Raw genomic sequence first — 20,337 nt, 5'->3', positions numbered from 1 at the left:
ATTTTCCTGAATTTTTTTCTCCAAAAAAAAACTAGGATCTCTCCTCCATGACAAGTTGGTGTAAGGGTAGCTTTATAAAGTTTGTGCAAGATGACTTCCTAAGAATCTTTTTTTTTCTCAGATTTACTGGCTTTTGGTGGAGTTGTGAGCAATGATGGAAAGTGATTGGTCATATATATTTGTTTAATGACAAAAGCCCTTGGCGATTTCTTGATGAACTTGGAATTAATCATTTGTTTTTGATTTAGAAACTTTATGAAAGCTAGGTAGTTCTTGTAAAAATAGCTCAAACCAGGCAACTGGAATTGTTTGACTTAAAAGATTGTCCAGCAGCAAGACGATCAAGAAGAAATAACACTGGAAATATGGCTTTCCCAAAACCTCTCCGTACCAAAGCTAACCAAAGTAAGGCATTTATAGGAGAAGGGTGCCAGAGTCCATTTGGTGCATGTGCACCGAAAATTTGCTTTACCATGCACAGAACCTGGTGCATATATAATCAACAAATGAATCTTGACCTCGCACTGGAGCAAAGTCAATGTTCGTTGGCTTGAAATTAATAAGTCAATCAACAGTTCTATCAACGTTCACAGCCGTACGATTTCAGTTTCTTTTCCTATGAAAACAAAATACATGGTTCCTTAGAACCTGATCATATTCTACCTTCATCCACTGGAAATATTATTAATGGGGGTTATCAGTTCTTCCCCTTCTTTTGTGCCTTATTTCTCTTTCAGAAATCTTTCATTTTTCCATTGCTTTAGATACCTTACTTGAAAGACAATATATGAGTGATGGTTAGGCTTTAGTCTCCCCAGGGCAAAGCTTTGAGCTTGGCTTCTTTTCTCCTGGAAATTCCAAGATCAGGTACTTGGGGATATGGTACAAGCAAAACCCAGAGACGGTTACTTGGGTTGCAAACAGGAACATCCCAATTACTGGTTCAAATGGCTTTCTAGCTCTTACCACAAATGTACTACTTCTTTCCAACCACACAAATAGTGTTATTTGGTCTTCAAATACAACCAAAGTAGCAGAAAGTCCAATTGCACAGCTCGTAGATTCAGGAAACTTTGTTGTTAAAGACAATGCCGTGGTGAGTTCTGATTCTTCTGAAAGTTAATTGTGGCAAAGCTTCGACTACCCATCCAACATCTGGTTACTGGGTATGAAGATCACCAATGACTTCAACACTGGTTTGACATCATGGAAAAGCCTGGATGATCCATCTTTAGGGGACTATGCTTACAGAAATGAAAATCCTGAGTTACCTCAACAGGTTCTAAGTATGGGATCAATCAAAAAGTTTCCGAACTGGGTCATGGAATGGACTTCGGTTCGGTGGTCTACTTCCATTCTCTGAAGCATATTTCACTATGAAGTTAATGTACCATTTGGACGAATATGAGCATATGCATCAACCAGAAAGCCCCTTGGTTAATAGGAGGATAACCCTTAATACTCCTAATCTGCTTCACTACTATTTATGAAGTAACGCAACCACAGAATGGGCCATAATCTACACAGAACCAAATGACCTTTGAGACAGTTATGGGTACTGGGCAGTGTAGAGCAAATAGCATCTACACTGTTGTCGAGATGTACATCTCCAACAAAGACAAACTGGGATATATAAATGGGGATCTTCCATAACCCTAAGAGAATGATTCCACTTTCAAGAAATGGAGAATTGAAAATGCAGTGGTGAAAAGCTGGTTGATCAATCCCATGGATCCAAAATTGATCGGCAACTATATTAGATTTCCAACGGCTAAAGCTGTTTAGGACGCTGTTGCTGCGACATATTTTTATGGCACTGACACCTCACAAGTTTATGATCTAAGAAGAAAGGTGATGAGGCTCAAACAAGACGGCTACAACAATCTTCAAGGCCTTTGGAGAGAAATTGATTTTAGCCGCCCAAATCCGATCAAATGTGAAACTAACATACAAAAGTATAACTCTAAGATGGAGTTTATACTTTCCTGGATGGACTGGATGATCGACTTGACAAAATTCAAGGAGATGTACTTCAAATTCAACCATTTCCTACAGTAGAGCATGTTTATGCACTTGTCCGCAAGGAAGATCTTCGGCAAGCAGTGATGTTAACATAAAAAGATGGAGATATGCTGTCAAAAAGCAGACAAAAATCACAACACCAACTCTTACTTCAAAATGAAAAGTCTAATACACCAACAAAGTCAAAGCCAAAGTCATAAGGAGAAAAAAGAGACTGCACACACTGTGGAAATATGAAACATACTAAAGACACGCGTTTTAAACTACATGGATATCAAAAGTGGTGGCATGAACTCAAGGCAAGGAAGAAACGTGAAGCTGATGTAGGAGAAAATAATTGCTGAGCTGCATTCATGAACACTGAATCTCAACTATCCATTATACCAGAAGGGAACTTTTCTTCACAAGGGAATATCTCTGCTGCTGTTGCAAACAAATCTGTAACTTTAAATGACTCAGTTAATTGTGATTGGATTATTGATTCAGAGGCAACTGATCACATAACATTCGATCCACAAGACTTTGTTAAAACTACTCAACCAAAACGAACATGTGTTGCTAATGCTAATGAAGTGGCATACCCAAGGGGCTAAAAAAGTGGCACCTTCACCTTATTTTAGTCTACCAAATACTCTATTGCTTCCACCCCTTTTGAATAAGTTATTATCTATAGGCCAAGTTACTTAGGATTTAAATTGTTGTGTCTTAATGTATTCGAGTTTTTGTCCAGTTTAGGATATTCTTCCCAAAGAGATCATTGGTCGCAGTACTACAAGAAAAGGGTTGTACTACATGGACGATTTCAATCTTGGCCAAGCAAATACTGTGGATCGAACTAGTGACCAAGAACGATAGATCTGGTTACGGCATCGTCAACTGAGCCATCCGTCTTTTTTGTTCTTGAGGCATTTGTTTCCAAGTTTGTTTTCTAATCCACATGAATCTACTTTTAAATGTGAGACTTGTATTTTAACCAAGAGTCATCGTATACCTTATCCAATAAATTTGAAAAGATGTAAGACACCATTTACATTAATTCATTTGAATGTTTGGGGTCCGGCACCTATTCTAATTTCTTCAGAAGTTAGATGATTTGTTTCTTTTATAGATGATTGCACACGCATGACATAGCTTTATGTGTTAAAAAATAAGAACAAGGTGTTTGGAACTTTTCGTTCTTTTCATAATATGATCAAGACACAATTTTTTGCTAAACTCTAAATTCTTAGATCTGATAATGGTGAAAAATATGACAACAAGGAGCTACAGGAATATTTTCGAGAACATGGTTTGTTTCATGAAACCATTTGTACTCAAACACCACAACAAAATGGCGTTGTAGAGAGGAAAAACAAACACATCCTTAAAACAGCCTGAGCTCTTTCATCATCAGCAAGTGCACCCCAACGATATTGGGCAAATGCAGTTGTCACTGTTGTTTACTTGTTAAGTTGAATGCCATCTCAATTTTTGAATTTTAAATCTCTATCACAAGCTTTTGCTCATGATGTGCCATTACCTGCTATCTTGATGCTTCCACCTAAAAATTTTGGTTGTGTTGCTTACGTTCACCTTCATAAAAACCAGCGAACAAAATTGGATCCATGTGCTGTTCGTTGTATTTTCCTAGGATATCTAGCACATAAAAAAAGGCTATCAATGCTATGATCCCACTATCAAGTGTTTTTATACTACAATAGATGTCATCTTTTTAGAATCTAAAAACTTCTTTCCAAAATCAAATTCCCATCTTTCTCTTCCGAGAAAGGTATTATGTGAAAAGCAGAACGTCGGCAATTGGGAAAACCTTTCAGGCTTTGAGGATACCAACTTAGAGATAACCCAACCACTATCTATTTCGGTTAGAACTCAACCAAGGCATGATGATATTCAAGGTGATCAAGAGGCTTCTGTGGAACAGATAATGACGCCAACAGGCCAGGAAGAAGAAAATGATGATTCCGACACTAGAAGTGAACAAAAGCAGTTCCCAACTAAGCAAGAACAGCCTACTTCTCACATTTTAGTACACGACCTCACTCTTGAGAATACTCTTGAGGTACAATCTCTAAACTCTTCTCCTAATAATACTGTTGATGAATCTATTGGCTTTAAATTACCCTTCAGACATAACCGTGGGCAACCATCAAATCGCTACTCATCAGACATTAGAGAAAAGAAGACGAAGTATCAAATCGCAAATTATGTCTGCACACGAAGATTGTCACCACCCTTCAAAGCTTTTGTGCACAAGCTATGTTCTAAGCATATTCCGAATACTGTACAAGAAGCTTTGAATGATCCTAAATGGATCCAAACAATAACTGAAGAGATGATAACATTGGAAAAGAATAACACATGGAAACTCATGCTGCTACTTGAAGGGAAGAAAATAGTGGGATGTTGATGGGTTTTCTCCATTAAACACAAGGCAGATGGGTCAATAGAGAGATACAAGGCAAGACTTGATTCAAAAGGATATACTCAGACATATGGTATAGATTATCAAGAAACATTCCCACCAGTAGCAAAGTTAAACAATATCAGAGTCTTGTTGTCTCTTACTGCAAATTTGGATTGGCCATTACATCAGTTCGACATAAAAAATGCTTTCTTTCATAGGAATCTAGCAGAAGAAGTTTACATGGACATTCTTCAAAGCTTTACTACTTCATTACAAACAAGAGTTGCATGCAAGTTATAGAAGGTTTGTTATGGACTAAAACAGTCACCTAGAGCATGGTTTGGATGATTTATTTTGGCAATGAAGAAATATGGATTCAAGTAGAGCAATTCAAATCATACTCTCTTTTTGAAGCATTGACGAGGGATGGTAGCTTTAATACTTTATGTTGATGGTATGATAATTACAGGAAATGGTGAAGAAGAGATTACTAGTTTGCAAGAACATCTAGCAACTGAGTTTGAAATGAAGAACCTTGGGGGATTAAAATATTTTTTGGGAATTGAAGTAGCTCGATCAAATCAAGGTATATTTCTATTGCAAAGGAAATACATACTTGATTTGCTGGCCGAAACAAGAATGCTTGATTGTAAGCCTGCAAACACACCAATGGTTCCAAATCATGGATTGGAGAACACTTGAACCAAATGCCCATGAATAAAGAAAGGTACCAACGACTCGAGAGAAAATTAATTTACATGTCTCATACACAACTAGATATTGCTTATGCTGTGAGTTTGATGAGTCAGTTCATGCATAATCCTAGTGAAGATCATATGAATGCTGTGTTTTGAATTTTAAGGCACATGAAGTCTTCCCCAGAAAAAAGACTCATGTTCAGGAATATAACTATTTAAATATTAATGGTTATACAGATGCAAACTGGGCCAAAAGTGTTACTGACAGAAAGTCTACATCAAGGTATTTCACCTTTTTGGGTGGAAATCTAGTCAATTGGAGAAGCAAGAAACAAAAGGTGGTCGCATTCTCTACTGCAGCAGCTGAGTTCTGAAGCATGGCTAAGGGACTTTGTGAACTTCTCTAGCTTAAGAAGTAATTTTAAGAAATTAGCTATCCATCCGATTCCGCAATGAATTTGTTTTGTGATAATAAATCGGCCATAGAGATTGCACAAAACCTAGTCCAACATGATAGAACAAAATATGTTAAAGTGGAACGACATTTTATCAAGGAAAGCTTGAGGCTAAAATAGTTCAATTTCCATTTGTAAAAATTAGAAAATTAGTTGACGTATGTCCTTACAAAGGCTGTCTCAAGCAAGGTGTTTCGTAACTCACTAGTCAAGTTAAGCAGTGGAGACATCTATGCACCAACTTGAGGGGGGTGTTAGCATGACCTGTAAACATAATATTGAAGGAGAGATTATAGGAAAATTTAAATTAGATATTTAATATTTGATTTACCATTATTCTAGACTAAATTTGTATAATTGTAATATTTGATTTACCATTATTCTATGTTAAATTTGTGTAGTTGTTATAGCCTTCTTAGAATAGCTTTTCTGTAAATTGTATATAAGGCTTCACCTGTATGTCAAATATATTGAAGAGTGATATCTTTTCACAGAAGAGAATAGAAGACAAGATATCTATATACGGATGCATTCTTCTGAACGTGGTAAGTGCAGCTTCTATGACATTCTTCTTATATTAGTTATTGGAGTCACAGATTACATGGATTAAGGTATATGCTTGGAGGCTATTTATGTTTATCTTGATAATCCTTGTGAATTGTTAATGAATTAATGTTGGACTTTGTGATAAAATTGAACTCAGTTAGCAAGGCTCTAATTAATTTATTAGAGAAAGAGGAAAATATCCAATCGAAATGGTAAATTTTATCGTTCTTGAATGTTCTAGAAGTGTTCAATGATTCAAATGTGAGAAAGAGATTGGCAGTGATCATAGTGGTACAAGTCATTGCTGGAATCCTGATATTATGCTTGGTACGCTGGTGCATTACATGGAAGAAGAGAAAATTTAAAAGAGGTTATAGCCTACTCATCCTCTAATTTCATTGTACAAAAAAAAAAAAAAATTATCCTCAATACTTAATATTCAATATGCCAATTATCTTGGATCATTGGCATGGAATGCAAGAAGAAAGACATAGAGGTACCTTTATTGGATTTTGCAACTCTCACTACAGCTACTGATGGCTTCTCTCCAAAAAAATTGATTGAAGCAGGTGGCTTTGGTTCAGTTTATAAGGTATAAAGATCCATGGTTCTCTTCTAATTGACAAAAAATACTAACAGAAACATGATAAGTCTTTGATTTAATGAAATGCGGGGAGGCATATGTACTGGAGAAGATATTGCGCTGAAAAGTTGTCAAAGAATTCAAAACAAGGTCTACAAGATTCAAGAATGAAGTTGTTCTGATTGCCAAACTTCAACACAGGAATCTTGTCAGGCTTTTGGGCTACTGCATTCATGGGGAAGAAAGGATTCTGGTTTATGAGTTTAAGCCAAACAATAGCTTAGATTATTTTATTTTTGGTCTGTTTTTCTTGTCCATTCATCTTCGGATTCATCTTATTTATGTTATTTTATGTGTCTTGCAGACAAGCTTACCGATGAAACCATTTATCTAACTTTTGAGAAAAAAGAGACTGTTAAATAATATTGATACTGCTGCAAATCAATCATGAGATTTATAAGGTTTGCGATGGTTTGCAGATCAAAAGAGAAATGCATTACTGCCACGGAAAATGCGCTTGGACATTATCATGGGAGTTGCAAGGGGACTTCTCTACCTTCATCAGGACTCTAGACTTCAAATTATACTGAGATTTGAAGACCAGCAATATTTTACTAGACCACAACTTAACTGCTGTTATCTCAGACTTTGGCTTAGAAAGAACTTTTGGAGGGGCTGACGTTAAAGCAAGAACAAACAGAGTTGCTGGGACAGAGTAAATTGCATAGTTCAACATTGCTCCAAGTGTCCTATTAATAAATCATACAACTCATGATATATACTTCAAGCAGTGGCCACATGTCTCCAGAGGATGCAGTTGATGGTGAATTTTGTTCAAATCTGATGTTTTCGCCTTTGGAGTGCTTTTGTTAGATATTAAGTGGCAAGAAGAATAAGGGTTTTACACATCCAAATCACCACCATAACGTTCTAGGACATGTAAGTTAGACAATCTAACAATGTTGTAATCTTAGTTCCTTCTCTTCTTGTTAGTGACTAATTAAATGTTGCGCAATTGAATTAGGCATGGATGCTATGAAAGAAAGACAGGACCTTAGAGCTAATCGATTCATGTCTGGAGAATTCATGCGTTCCATCTTAGGTTCTAAGATGTATTCAGTTGGGTTTACTATGTGTTCAAAAGTTCCCAAAGGGCAGGCCAGTAATGTCTTGTGTTGTATCGATGCTAGTAAATGAGAAAGACAAATTGCCTTAACCTAAACGACCTGGTTTCTTCATAGAAAGAAGTTCCATTGATGGGGATGCAAAATCACAAACAGAAGAATCTGTTTCAGAAAATGCAGTAACCTTAACTGTGCAGGAAGGAAGATTGAAATGTAGCAGTAGCTTTTAGTTGAAGACAATTTCCTGTTGCAATATGTATGAGTACTAAATATTTCAGCATTTCTGAATTGTGTATAACATATAAGAGTTTTTTTAAAGATTTTGTTTCTATCTGTTGGGATTATATATCATGAACAAAACCAAGTCTAACATGATTTGCACAATAATAATTTTAGACCAAGTTTGGTGGTGGTTGGGTTTCAAATCTGTGATTTGGAAACAAAATCCCAAAATACTAAATGGATGTTTTAGACCATTTGATTGGGTTTTAATGTGCTTTTCTGGACCGCCAATTTTGAAGCCCAGTAGCTGTAGTACGTAGATTCATCGTGGACGCGTCTGGACACCTCAGAGAACATATATGGCCGAACACTTCCCAACAGTGGATGTCAATTTGGTATCAGCAAAGATATTTATGTGAAATTTTTAATTATTTTGGTCCATTCAGCAGCCGTAGTAAGCATAACAGTTACCTTGAGAGGTTTTTCTTCCTCAGAAAAGAGGATAAGGAAAGGCCAGTTATGGTTGGTGCATGAGACAATGACAGGTTCTTCAGGATGCATGATGTAAAATTTCCTCTAAATTCAACTGAGCAAAGCAATTCATCATATCCCTTCCTATCAGGCCCTCAAATTCGAATTCTGATGGAAAATCATGCAAATTAAGTAGATGATTAATTAACAAATTAACTCATGCAAAAGCCATTAACTCGATCAAGGGTTACCATCATATGATAAACTTTGGATGTTTCGAACAGATTTATGTACCAAAAATAGATAGCTAAATTGTTTCCTTTGAAAGAAACAAAACAAGATTTTCATGACACATTTCTCTGTTTCAGGATCATCCTATAATTTAAATGACAAGAAACAAGTAGTGATTTCAAACTGAAAATTAGTTATATACTGTATGTATATGAATTAAAGTCGATACAAGGGACATTTTTTGTGATTCAGATTGAATTTCATAGCAAAATTATTGATGAGTGCAATCAACAAAGAAACAAGATCATCTTGATGCCAATGTCATAGAGAAAAAAACCAAGAAAAAGCCAACTATCCAGTCAAAAACTTATAGGATACGTTTATTCCTCCTTTCAGTGTTCACATTTGTGTATTACTTTCCTACAGCCGCATATAAAGTGGTCACTTATAGGAAACAAACTTTTACAAGGCGCCTCCTTTTTTTCTCAGACCTTTCATCAGATTAATTTCTTCCTTACTAGCATTCCAAAATCCATATGATTGTTCTCAATCTGATGTGTTGAGCAGATAGAAACATGAAAAGCAGTAGTAAGTTAGCTTCCCTTTCTCGGTTGCTGGTTTTTTTGTTCCTTGGATTGCAGTATACAAATGGTACTGATACTCTAGAACAGGGCCAATCTATTACATTCTCGAAGACCCTTATATCTGGTGGTGAAAGATTTGAACTTGGATTCTTTTCTCCGAGAAACAGTTCGAGGTATTATGTTGGAATAGGGTTTAAACTTAAAGTGTCAACACGTACTGTGGTTTGGGTTGCCAATAGAGAATATCCTTTCCTGGGTAAGTCTTCTATTTTTGCCATCAACCCTGATGGGAACATTGTGATTTCTGATGGCAAAATATCCTACATGTTGACGAACAGGACAACTGGTGGCAACACCTTTGCCAGGCTACTAGATTCAGGTAATCTGATATTGCAAGATCGGATTAGCTTAGAAGTTTTGTGGCAAAGCTTTGATTATCCTTCAGACACCATTTTGCCTGGAATGAAGCTTGGAAATGATAGAAGATATGGAGTTACTTGGTCGGTAGTGTCATGGAGATCCAGCCCCTGGTTCTTTCTCCCTGGAACTCAGTTCTGATAAATACAATGATTATTTGATTATTATGCAGGGTTCCAAGATACATTGGACTATTCCTTTAAACAACTTTCTTAGGTTTAATGCTTATGGTTGGTTCAGAAGTGGTAACAACACCGTCACTTGGGGTTTGCGCGATTCATCTAGGATTATGCAGATGGCACTGGACGTGTTTGGGCAGCTTAAGTTGCAGACTTGGTGCGAAGGTGACCAACGCTGGTACAATTTAGAGTCTTCCAAGTGCTCCTATCACAGATGTGGAGTTTTCAGTATTTGCAACATGACTGCTGATACGCCATGCAGATGTTTGAAAGGTTTCAAACCTATTTCCTGCAATGCTTTGAATGAGGTTGAAAAATCTAAAGGCTGCGAGAGAATAACCAACTTGCAGTGTAGCAATGGTGGGGGTGATTTGGGTTTCTTTGGATGCCTTCTGTAGATTTTCCTAGTGGTCCATTGGTGCTAAACACTAGGACTGCAGTAGATTGTGAATCAGTTTGTTTGCACAATTGTTCCTGCATTGCATATGCTTATGATCACAAACTAGGGTGCTTAGTGTGGAATGGTGATTTTTTTTATCTAAAACAACTTTCAGAAAAGAGTATTTATGGAAAAAATTTTATCTTAAGCTTGCAGTTTCTGATCTAGTTACAATAGGTAAGACTGCAGGAATGAGTTGTTTTCCCTTGATTTTAAGATTAATGCAATGGAATTACAAGTTAACTAGTATTTGATTTTATTTGACAGGGAGGTCGACAAATGGGACTACCAAAGTTAGTAAGGATACAGGGAATAGTAGGCAGCTATGGGCAATTGTCACACTAACAATTTCTCTATCAATGCTGACTTTGGGTCTATTTATTTACTGTGTCTGCAGAAAAGTTCAACAAAAAGGTACAATTACTGCCCTTGCATGTTTTATCAATTAATGAACAGTCAATAAAGTATTAAATTATTTTTTTGACCTTGTATGAATCATTCAGGAGAGGATTTATTAAAATTTGATTTGGCTTTGATTGTAAATGGGGATGAAAGAGACCTTTCAGAGGCAAATAAACCTGGAACACATTGGGACAGGGAAGTCAAGCTGCCATTTTTCAGTTTTTCAAGTGTTTCTGCTGCAACAAATAATTTTTCAGCCACAAATAAACTTGGGGAGGTTGGTTTTGGACCTGTTTATAAGGTATGAATTTTTTCCTTTTAACTCCTAATGAAAATACAATATGACCTTGCCATGTTTCTGATATGCTGATGGCTCATGCAAATATTGTGTGTTGGGCTAATGTTTCAGGGAATATTACTGAATGGAAATAAAATAGCTGTTAAAAGGCTTTCGAGAAGATCTGGACAAGGATGGGAAGAGTTAAAAAATGAAGCACTGCTCATAGCCAAGCTCCAACACAAGAATCTTGTCAGACTTTTGGGATGTTGCACTGAACTAGAAAAGATACTAATTTATGAGTATATACCTAAAAAAAAGTTTGGGTTTCTTCATATTTGGTATATATTTTTCAGATATTTAAATCAACTCTCATTTTCTCAGCCCTTAACCAAGATCACAAGACTGTTTACTCACATCTTGACAAATGAAAACAGATTCAACTAAACGTCGGTCATTAGATTGGGGAATACGCGTTCGGATTGTTGAAGGGATTGCTAAAGGGCTTCTTTATCTTCAATTTTCTAGATTTAGAATTATTCATAGAGATTTAAAGCAAGTACATGAATCCTAAAATATCAGATTTTGGACTGGCGAGAATTTTTGGAGGGGACGAATTACAAGCAAACAGAAAGCGAATCGTTGGAACATAGTAAGTTAAAATAAATGCATGTCATTTGAAGTGCATTAAAAAAATATGTAGATTACTAACAATTTTTGAGTTTATACTCACTGTCAGTGGTTATATGCCCCCGGAATATGCTCTGAAAGGCTTCTATTCAGAAAAATCAGATGTCTATAGCTTCAGAGTTTCGTTATTAGAAATTGTGAGTGGCAGGAAAAATACTAGTTTCCATCAGTCTGAGTCTCTCCATCTTGGATATGTGAGTATCTTAACTGCTTTTACTCTATGCAGTTGAATGAATTCAAAATGTTTTAAGGTTCGATTTATTGTTTAATATATTAGTCTCATGATCGCATTACTAATTGGTTTTATGAAGTCAACGGGTTTTATCTTTAGGCCTGATTGGTTCAAAGAATTTACAAATGGATTGTAGTTAATATTATTGTTTCCTGTTACTGTAGGCATGGGATTTGTGGGTGAGCAACAGGGTATTGAACTTGGTTGATCCATTGCTGGGGGAAGTACCTACACATATGGCAATGAGATGTGTTAACATTGGGCTGCTTTGTGTTCAAGAAAATGCAGATGATAGACAAACCATGTCTGGTGTTGTTTCAATGCTCAACAGTGAAAGTATGATCCTACTGTCACCCAAACAACCTGCTTTCTTAAACGTAACAAGCACGGCGAACACACATCTAGAAGAGAGCAGGCCAGAAATTTGCTCTGTAATTGATGAAACATGTTCGGTATTGGAAGCTCGTTAATGTGCTTTCTTTGTGGTTTACTTTGGAGAATTATACACAAAGATCCCGTTCAATGGGAAGTTGTACATTTCGAATATTGGTAAATTTAGAAAAGGCCACGCATATGATGGAGATGACAGAAATAATAGATACTTTGATGGCATCATTACAGTGGTGCTGATGAAAACTATATGCAGCAACTGAGAAAATGAATTTGAGTTATGGCACAAATCAAAACATCTAATTCCATATTTTTATTGCAATCCTATCAACTGATTGGTTTTAGAGTCTGTGCAGGTGACCTGCTAAACTTTTCTGTTTCATTTGATGAAAAAACGAAATGAATTTAGCCTAGTCAGAGCAAAGCCAATTGGACCCATATCTAATTGGTGGTTTCAGATTTGCATTTCAAACGTGTAAAATATGAAAATTATTGCATTATTTTTTCGTATCCACACATCAAATATAAAAAATATTTTTTTTTATTTCCGTTAAACCCTTATACAATTTTTATTAATACTTTAAACGATATTGCTTTCATTTTGTTTATATCATCTTTTCCAGCTATAATATGCATTTTTTTATGACGGAATCTGGGGAAGGCAGGCCCTTTGGATCCACCCCTTGCCAACTCCGGGAGATTAGCCCAGCAACCCATCGCAAGGAATTCGAGACTCCCAATTCGAGATGGGTCCATTGATATATTTGTGCCTCACTAATTCTATTTAAATTTAGGCCCGATTTCCCTTTACTGGGCCTAAAATTTTTGCACTTTTGGCCCATTCAATATTGGGCTTACAAATCTAAATAATTTGACTTGATTTCTACAGGGTAGAGCAAGCAATCGGTTCCATTTATTTTATTTTTGGTCTGTTTTTCTTGTCTCTTGCAGCCCAAATTACAGATGAAACCATAAGGGTTGCAATGGCTTGCAGATCAAAAGAGAAGTGCATTACTGCCATGGAAAATTCGCTTCAACATAATCATGGAATTGCAAGGGGACTTCTCTACCTTCGTCAGGACTCTAGACTTCAAATTATCCACAGATTTGAAGACCAGCGATTTTTTACTAGGCCACAACTTGAATGCTGTTATCTCAGACTTCGGCTTAGCCAGAACTTTTGGAGGGCTGAAGTTAAAGCAAGAACAATCAGAGTTGCTAGGACTTAGTAAGTTGCATAGTTTTAACATTGCTCCAAATTTCTTATTTATAAATCATACAACTCATGATATATATACTTCAGCTATGGCTACATGTCTCCAGATATGCAGTGGACGGAGAATTTTCGATCAAATCTGATGTTTTCGTCTTTGGGGTGCTTTTGTTAGAGATATTAAGTGGCAAGAAAAATAGGGGTTTTAGACATCCAGATCACTACCAGAACGTTCTAGGACATGTAAGTTAGACAATTTGACAATGTTGTAATCTTATTTCCTTCTCTTCTTGTTAGTGACTAATTAAACGTTGTGCAATTGAATTAGGCATGGTTACTATGGAAGAAAGACAGGGCATTAGAGCTAAGATGTATTCAGTTGGGTTTACTATGTGTTCAAAAGTTCCCAAAAGACAGGCCAGTAATGTCTTGGGTTGTATCGATGCTGGTAAATGAGAAAGACGAATTGCCTGAACCTAAACAACCTGGTTTCTTCATAGAAAGAAGTTTCAATGATGGGGATGCAAAATCAAAAAGAGAAGAATCTCTTTCAGAAAATGCAGTAACCTTAAGTGTGCAGGATGGAAGATAGAAATGTAGCAGTAACTTTTGTGTTGAAGACAATGACCTGTTGCACTATGTATAATAATAGTAAATATTTCAGCATTTACTTGGCAGCTATGTGAATTAGCTAAAATACTTTTTTATTCCATTTTTCTGAATTGTGTATCATAGATATTATTTTTTAAAAAAGATTTTGTTACTATCTGTTAGGATTAAATATTATGAACAAACCAAGTCTAACTTGATTTGTCCAATAATAATTTTAGACCAAGTTTGGTGGTGGTTGGGTTTCAAATCTGTGATTTTTTAGACCATTTGGTTGGATTTCTTGGTGGTTTTTGGACTATCAATTTTCAAGTGTACAAAGGCATTGCAATTTGAGAATAAAAAAAATTATTGCATGTGTTAAAATTTAAATTTTAAATTTATTGAATATCATAATTGCATAATTCGAGCGAAACAAATAATAGTAATGTGAAACTAAACTGTCCATACTGCAGAAATTGAGAATCCTTGATGGTAACTGCATCAGTCTCCTTTTCATGTAACCAAAAAAAAAAAAATTCAGTCTCCTTTTGTTACACACTTCAAAGTGAAAGATAGGTCAGCTGGAACATGGAAAGTACCCCTGGTCTTTTAACAATACAAATGAACCATATTTGATTGGTCTAAAACTCTTTTATCCACAAAAGATGCTTTGATCCTAATTGGAGACAACAATGTTTCCAATCATCCAGAATAGTTGCAGTAAATCACTTGAAAGTTTATGGCCACATTTGAAAAGCATCTTTGATGTTCGCCATCGAATTGGAAACTTCATAATCCCTATGATAAAAGCTCCACTGGATGTTTTATTGAACACAACATTTCACGAGCAATTACCTGCATATCTTAATAAAGAAAATTCTTACTAAATTTAGCATGGTCTTTGGTTTGCTATTGGTGCTCGCCCCTTCCCAACTACCCATTTGTGCATAATTATACTATTGCCAAGCCTATAGTCATGAAAATCCATGGGAACTCTTTAACTTTGACTTTTATTGTTTGAATATTTGCTGAATTGTTTTTCAACTGTGTTATTGTTGTTTAAGGTCTTTGATTAGTAAGAATTAGTTGAGATTGAGACTTGATTAATGTTAGAGATAAAGCTTGCAAATTAAATTAATCAATCTTGTTATTTTAGAATTTTCACTCTTAAATAAATCTAAAAGTTTATTGGTACCACGACTGCTTAATGTCAATGAAGATGGTTTCAAGTCCATTACTTGTTGCAATACATCCTTTACACTGGTGGTTGAATATTGACACCAAATGAAGAACCAAAAACTATAAAAAAAAAAAAAAAAGACTTCAAGGCATGTTATGAAAGCACTTTTCTTTAGATTTCTTGAGATGCAACAGGAATTGTTCAAATATAGTTTACGAGATACAATGAAATTTTATTTGAATTTACCTTGAATTAATAAAATTCAAAGCACTAAACACCTTTGAAGAGGCATCAAAATGTCTAATCTTCAAATAATTTATTGCAGCAAAATAAAATTTAAGAGACTTTGTCTTTTTTTGAGAGTAAGAAGGAAAAAAATTTGACAGAGTTTTGCACTTATTTTCAGCATAAAAGAACTCATTCATTTAAATGATTTCTAACCATCTCTATTTATAGAAAATGAACCTAAGGGTAGTGTCTCTTAACTTGTGTCATTTCAATGAAATATCATGTCTTTATCTCTTAAAAATACCTTTATGAATAATTATGAACATAATTATTCACATTACTAATAGTGAAAAATCACCTATGAATAAGTAAGTCTCATTTCAACAAAATTTATTTTAGAAAATCACACTTTTGGGTGAGCAGAGTAATGGTATTTTAATACCAATGAAGGGTATTCAAATATCTTAGTGTTTCTTTCTCTAATTGTCACACCACAAGATCAAAACGCAATACAATCATATTACTTTGAAATAAAATTCAAAAGTAATACGAAGCTTTTTTTTTAATCATTTTAAAATTTTTCAATAAAATAATATGCCAAATAAAATTCATATATTTAATCCAACTAATGATAAATCTCTATATATCTAAATTTAAACTAATAAAAATATAAAATTATTTCGTAATATCTCACTAGCCAATAATGTCTTCAATGCCTAAGTAATATTTTCAGTTTGATCCTCTAACTTCTCTTAAGACAAAGCAAACTTATCATTTTAATCATTTGTAAGGAAAAAGTAAAATGATAATGAACAAATCACAATTCAGTAAGTATAAGCTCACATACTCTACTGGATCAAATATCATTTTCATATATACATATAAATCATTCATAACATTCATTAAATCATAGTGTCAAAACATTTCAAAAATTATCATTATATCAAATATGTTAATCAAACTAAATAATGAATCAATCTTTAAAAATCATCATAAATCATCATCATTATTAGTTTATCGTTAGCTACGATCATTGCTATAATTTATAACATTAACCGTATCGACAATTTTATTCTTATGATCATTACTAACTATTACAATCTGCTAGTAAGGGCTTTTACGCTAACTATTATAACCTGTTAGCAGGGTCATATGATCATAGCTATGCTAACTATTATAACCCATTAGCTAAGCCGTAAAATTAGTTCTGGTATTGATGATCCTATTTATCAAGGATGTAAAAATGTATCTATCAAAAAATCATTATTTAAGCATAAATCATTTTTCTCAATTCATTCATAAGCATGATCCATCATTTACATAACCAGACACCAAAATAATCATATGCTTGATCATATTTTTATATATCGAAATTAAAAAAAATATTTTTTCATTTAGAAACACGCATATATACATAGGTTCGAAAACAAATAAAATGTGTGAGATTCTTCTTACTTCTTTTCGATTCCACCATTTAGTTTTTTTTCAAAAATAATTAACAGCTTATTCAAAAATATTTTAACATATCAAAATTTAATCAACCTTTTTTTAGATTATTTATATTAAAAATAACTAAGTTATATAATGATTAACTCAATTAACTAATACTAAAATCTAAGCTCCTTTCACCAAAACTGCATTAGACATTAGACTTGATAAACTTTCTAACCATATATGGTCCATCTTGAGATTCCTTATAGATTTATTATAATAACTTTTGCAATCTACATCATATGCTGCTGTCAGACAACATATATACCTTCTCATAAAAATTACATATTTATTCATAGAAGACTCGAAATTCAATTCTATTTATTTTGTTGGAAAGTAGACTTAATGACCTTTTCAAACATATATGACTCAATACATAATTCCTTGCAAAAATTAACAGGAATTTCGTAATTTTTCCCTACGGCTACTACTAGGTAACCTACACATCCTTAAGTAAAAATTATACTCTTCATAGGAAACTTGGAATTGACTTTGGTTTATTTCATTGGAAAGTAAATTCAATAAGCTTTTCAACGATGTGCAATAATCATTAAAAATAATTTATCCCTTAATCTAGAATATTATTTTAATCCACTACTACAAACATCAGGTTTCATACGAAATATAAATTTTCCTTTCTAACCCCATCAAATTTCTGGTTCCTATTTTTATAGCAATAAAATTACATTACTAAACTTTCTCATTACTTTATTAGACCCTAATTAAAATCTAAATGATTTGCCTAAACTAATCTTAAAAAGGGACAATGGATTCCTAAAATTTTATTATTTCTCGATTACAAGTTAAATATCAATACTTGACAATCAACATCATTTCTCCAAAATTGAAAAAATTATTTACTCATCTTCAAAAGACAACTTTCCTTGTAGATTTTGTCCTTACCCTTCATTTGAAATCTTTTAACTTGTCTGCTCTATATAATAAAAAAAATGAGAAATAAATCTTTATTGTTTTTTGATTAGTTGTTGATTAAAAATTGTAGCATAAATTAACCTTATTAAAAATTGGATTATTTATTGATAAGTCTTTAACTTTTTAACTTTTCATTAAAAACTCCCTTAAGATATAAATACTTAATATATATATATATACACATATATATATATGTACTAGCAATAACTATATGCTTTAAAAAAAAAAACTATATATTATTATCTCTATCTATTAACTGTTTATAATATATACATATTAGTTTTATTCCACGTGCCATGCACGTGATTATTAACCAAATTATAATATAATATAATATAATAATTTTAATATTTTATAATAATAAAATTGAAATAATTATCATCATACTAAATTAAATTAAAAATGTAAATTTAAGTTAAAAAAATAAATATAATAAAAAATTAAGATTAAAATTCCAATAAAAAATAAATATTTAATGTTTCTTTATTTTGATTCTTTTTAGAAGTTTTCTTTTAAGTCTTTTAGTGTTAAGTCATCATCTTCATTTTTTTATATATATACTTTTCTTCTTTTTTTAATTTTTTTGACTATAAAAGATTGTCTCCTACCACAATCAAATAAGATTTTGTACTTTTTTTTCTCTATTTTTTGTTTTTTCTAGAGCTTTTTTAGTGGTGGATTTTTATTTTTAATTTTATAAATTTTTTAGGCAATTGATCATTTCCGAACTCATTCAAACTATTACTTTTCATCTATTTACCATTGAAAATTTAAATTTGTTATTTTGATTTGAAACCAAATTATTATAAGTATTTGTTACTTGAAATAAAGTAAATATATAATTGTTTTTCATTACTAACTTCTATTTTTAACATGTACTTATTTATGTAATATAAATCATTTTGTAATTTCATTTTATAGTAAAAAATAAATACTTACATGAATTTTACTAATTAAAAATATTAGTTTGTAAACATATTAAAAAAAAAAGGATATGAAGTAATAAAAAAAACTATTAGTATTTCAATGTGATAATCAATGATGTTTATTTATGTATTTATATGGGATATTGACTAAAACTACTTTTAGTATCGAATATTGATTCCTTAAAAAGCAATTAAATATACATAACTTACTAAAATATGTTATACTAAAAGTTTAAATAATAAACTTTACTTAAAGGTATACCTTATCCTAATCAAATAGTTTTTTATGTTGTTCTTTAAATATTCAAACACTTTTTTCAATTAACTTTGGTTCAATATTATTATTGTTTGTTAAATAATGAAACATCATAATTTTAAAATTAATAAGATATGATCTATTTTAAACAACTATCAAAAGATATATTTTGAAAGTAAACTATGTTTTAAATCTTAGACTTTAAAATTGATAGTGAATATATTTTTAATATTTGAAGTCTTTTTTAATTAAAATGGAGTAATTTCAATGAACACTTAATTATATATCAAGTATAAGTCATACAAAAAATTCATTATTTAAATGATATTGTCATAAAATTATAATTTATAAAATTCATACTATTATTAGTATTATTAGATCATATATTTTAATCTAAAATATTATGTACCTAAGAAAATAACTAATATGTAATTTTTCTATGGTGTTTTCCAATAAATTTAGACTCGTTATTTTTCTCTTTCATTTTAAAAATATCTTTGAAGACAAAAATTTTTTATATAATTGCTATCAGTGTTATAAATGATACCATAAAACACAACAATTTATTTTGGTAAAGATATAGCATAATCTAGTTACTATTAATATATTATCAAATAGATAATTAATGACATGCAAATATAGATAGGGTTATTGCAAATTTTCACTTCAAAATTTGATTTTTTTTAATAAAATTATATTGTTATAGTAATTGGTACATTAATATTGTTTTAATTATTTATATATGTGTACAATATTCACAAATATTGTAACTCAATACCTTAATATTAAATGGCAATTAATATAATTTTTAAATGAATTAAATATGTTAGACATATTAAAAAATATAGCTCTATATCAATATTTAATAAAAAAAATACTAAGTTAGTAATGATTTACTACTATATGTTATCGATGATTTGCTGCTAAGTTATATCACTAATTTATTATCAAAATATGAATAATTTACTATTAAGTTTTCCAGACTTTACTATTAAGCTAAAACGATTTATTAATAAATTATCATTGATTTATTATCATCACTGATTTACAATTAAATTATAAGTGATTTAGCATTTAGTTATCAATAAATTACAACTAAGTTAACTCTGATTTATTATTGTAATTGATTTATTACTAAGTTTTACTTCACTCT

At 32.5% G+C, this 20,337-nt stretch overlaps 2 protein-coding genes and 3 pseudogenes across 4 annotated transcripts; all 5 read left to right on the top strand.

Annotated features, from left to right (window-relative positions):
- Positions 1-687: 687 nt before the first annotated feature.
- On the top strand, positions 688-1,710 carry LOC111301928 (S-locus-specific glycoprotein S13 pseudogene; annotated as a pseudogene).
- Positions 1,711-4,852: 3,142 nt separating this feature from the next.
- On the top strand, positions 4,853-5,498 carry LOC111301926 (secreted RxLR effector protein 161-like). The gene is made up of 2 exons (XM_089744199.1): positions 4,853-5,012; positions 5,362-5,498. The coding sequence occupies exons 1-2, from the start codon at positions 4,853-4,855 to the stop codon at positions 5,496-5,498; spliced, it is 297 nt and encodes a 98-aa protein (XP_089600325.1).
- Positions 5,499-6,594: 1,096 nt separating this feature from the next.
- On the top strand, positions 6,595-9,262 carry LOC149514552 (G-type lectin S-receptor-like serine/threonine-protein kinase At4g03230; annotated as a pseudogene).
- Positions 9,222-12,513, top strand: LOC111301654 (receptor-like serine/threonine-protein kinase SD1-8; annotated as a pseudogene). Its single transcript, XR_016328077.1, has 7 exons — positions 9,222-10,209; positions 10,643-10,789; positions 10,879-11,078; positions 11,187-11,395; positions 11,492-11,706; positions 11,794-11,938; positions 12,141-12,513. The product of XR_016328077.1 is annotated as a receptor-like serine/threonine-protein kinase SD1-8 (transcript).
- A 73-nt stretch (positions 12,514-12,586) lies between these two features.
- Positions 12,587-14,048, top strand: LOC111301653 (G-type lectin S-receptor-like serine/threonine-protein kinase At4g03230). 2 transcript variants are annotated; one of them, XM_089744437.1, is made up of 4 exons: positions 12,587-12,722; positions 13,318-13,594; positions 13,690-13,822; positions 13,908-14,048. In XM_089744437.1, coding segments are annotated over exons 1-3 (354 nt in total). In that variant the 5' UTR covers positions 12,587-12,646; the 3' UTR covers positions 13,691-13,822; positions 13,908-14,048. The 2 variants fall into 2 exon arrangements, with proteins under 2 accessions (XP_089600563.1, XP_089600562.1); XM_089744436.1 differs by having other exon boundaries at positions 13,670-13,822.
- The last annotated feature ends 6,289 nt before the right edge of the window (positions 14,049-20,337 follow it).

The sequence above is a fragment of the Durio zibethinus genome, chromosome 15 (assembly GCF_047325235.1).
Source record: "Durio zibethinus cultivar Kanyao isolate XHJ-2024 chromosome 15, ASM4732523v1, whole genome shotgun sequence".
Lineage (NCBI taxonomy): Eukaryota > Viridiplantae > Streptophyta > Magnoliopsida > Malvales > Malvaceae > Durio > Durio zibethinus.
Note: the sequence above shows the minus strand (reverse complement) of the source record. Positions and strands in the feature narration are given on the sequence as shown.

Coding starts and splice junctions, on each gene's coding strand:
- LOC111301926 (XM_089744199.1), top strand. CDS start 4,853: ATGGTAGCTTTAATACTTTATGTTGATGGTATGATAATTACAGGAAAT. Junction 5,013..5,361: donor AGTAGCTCGATCAAATCAAG/GTATATTTCTAT, acceptor ATGGTTATACAG/ATGCAAACTGGGCCAAAAGT.
- LOC111301653 (XM_089744436.1), top strand. CDS start 12,647: ATGGCACAAATCAAAACATCTAATTCCATATTTTTATTGCAATCCTAT. Junction 12,723..13,317: donor TGGTTTTAGAGTCTGTGCAG/GTGACCTGCTAA, acceptor TGTCTCTTGCAG/CCCAAATTACAGATGAAACC. Junction 13,595..13,669: donor ATCAGAGTTGCTAGGACTTA/GTAAGTTGCATA, acceptor TATATACTTCAG/CTATGGCTACATGTCTCCAG.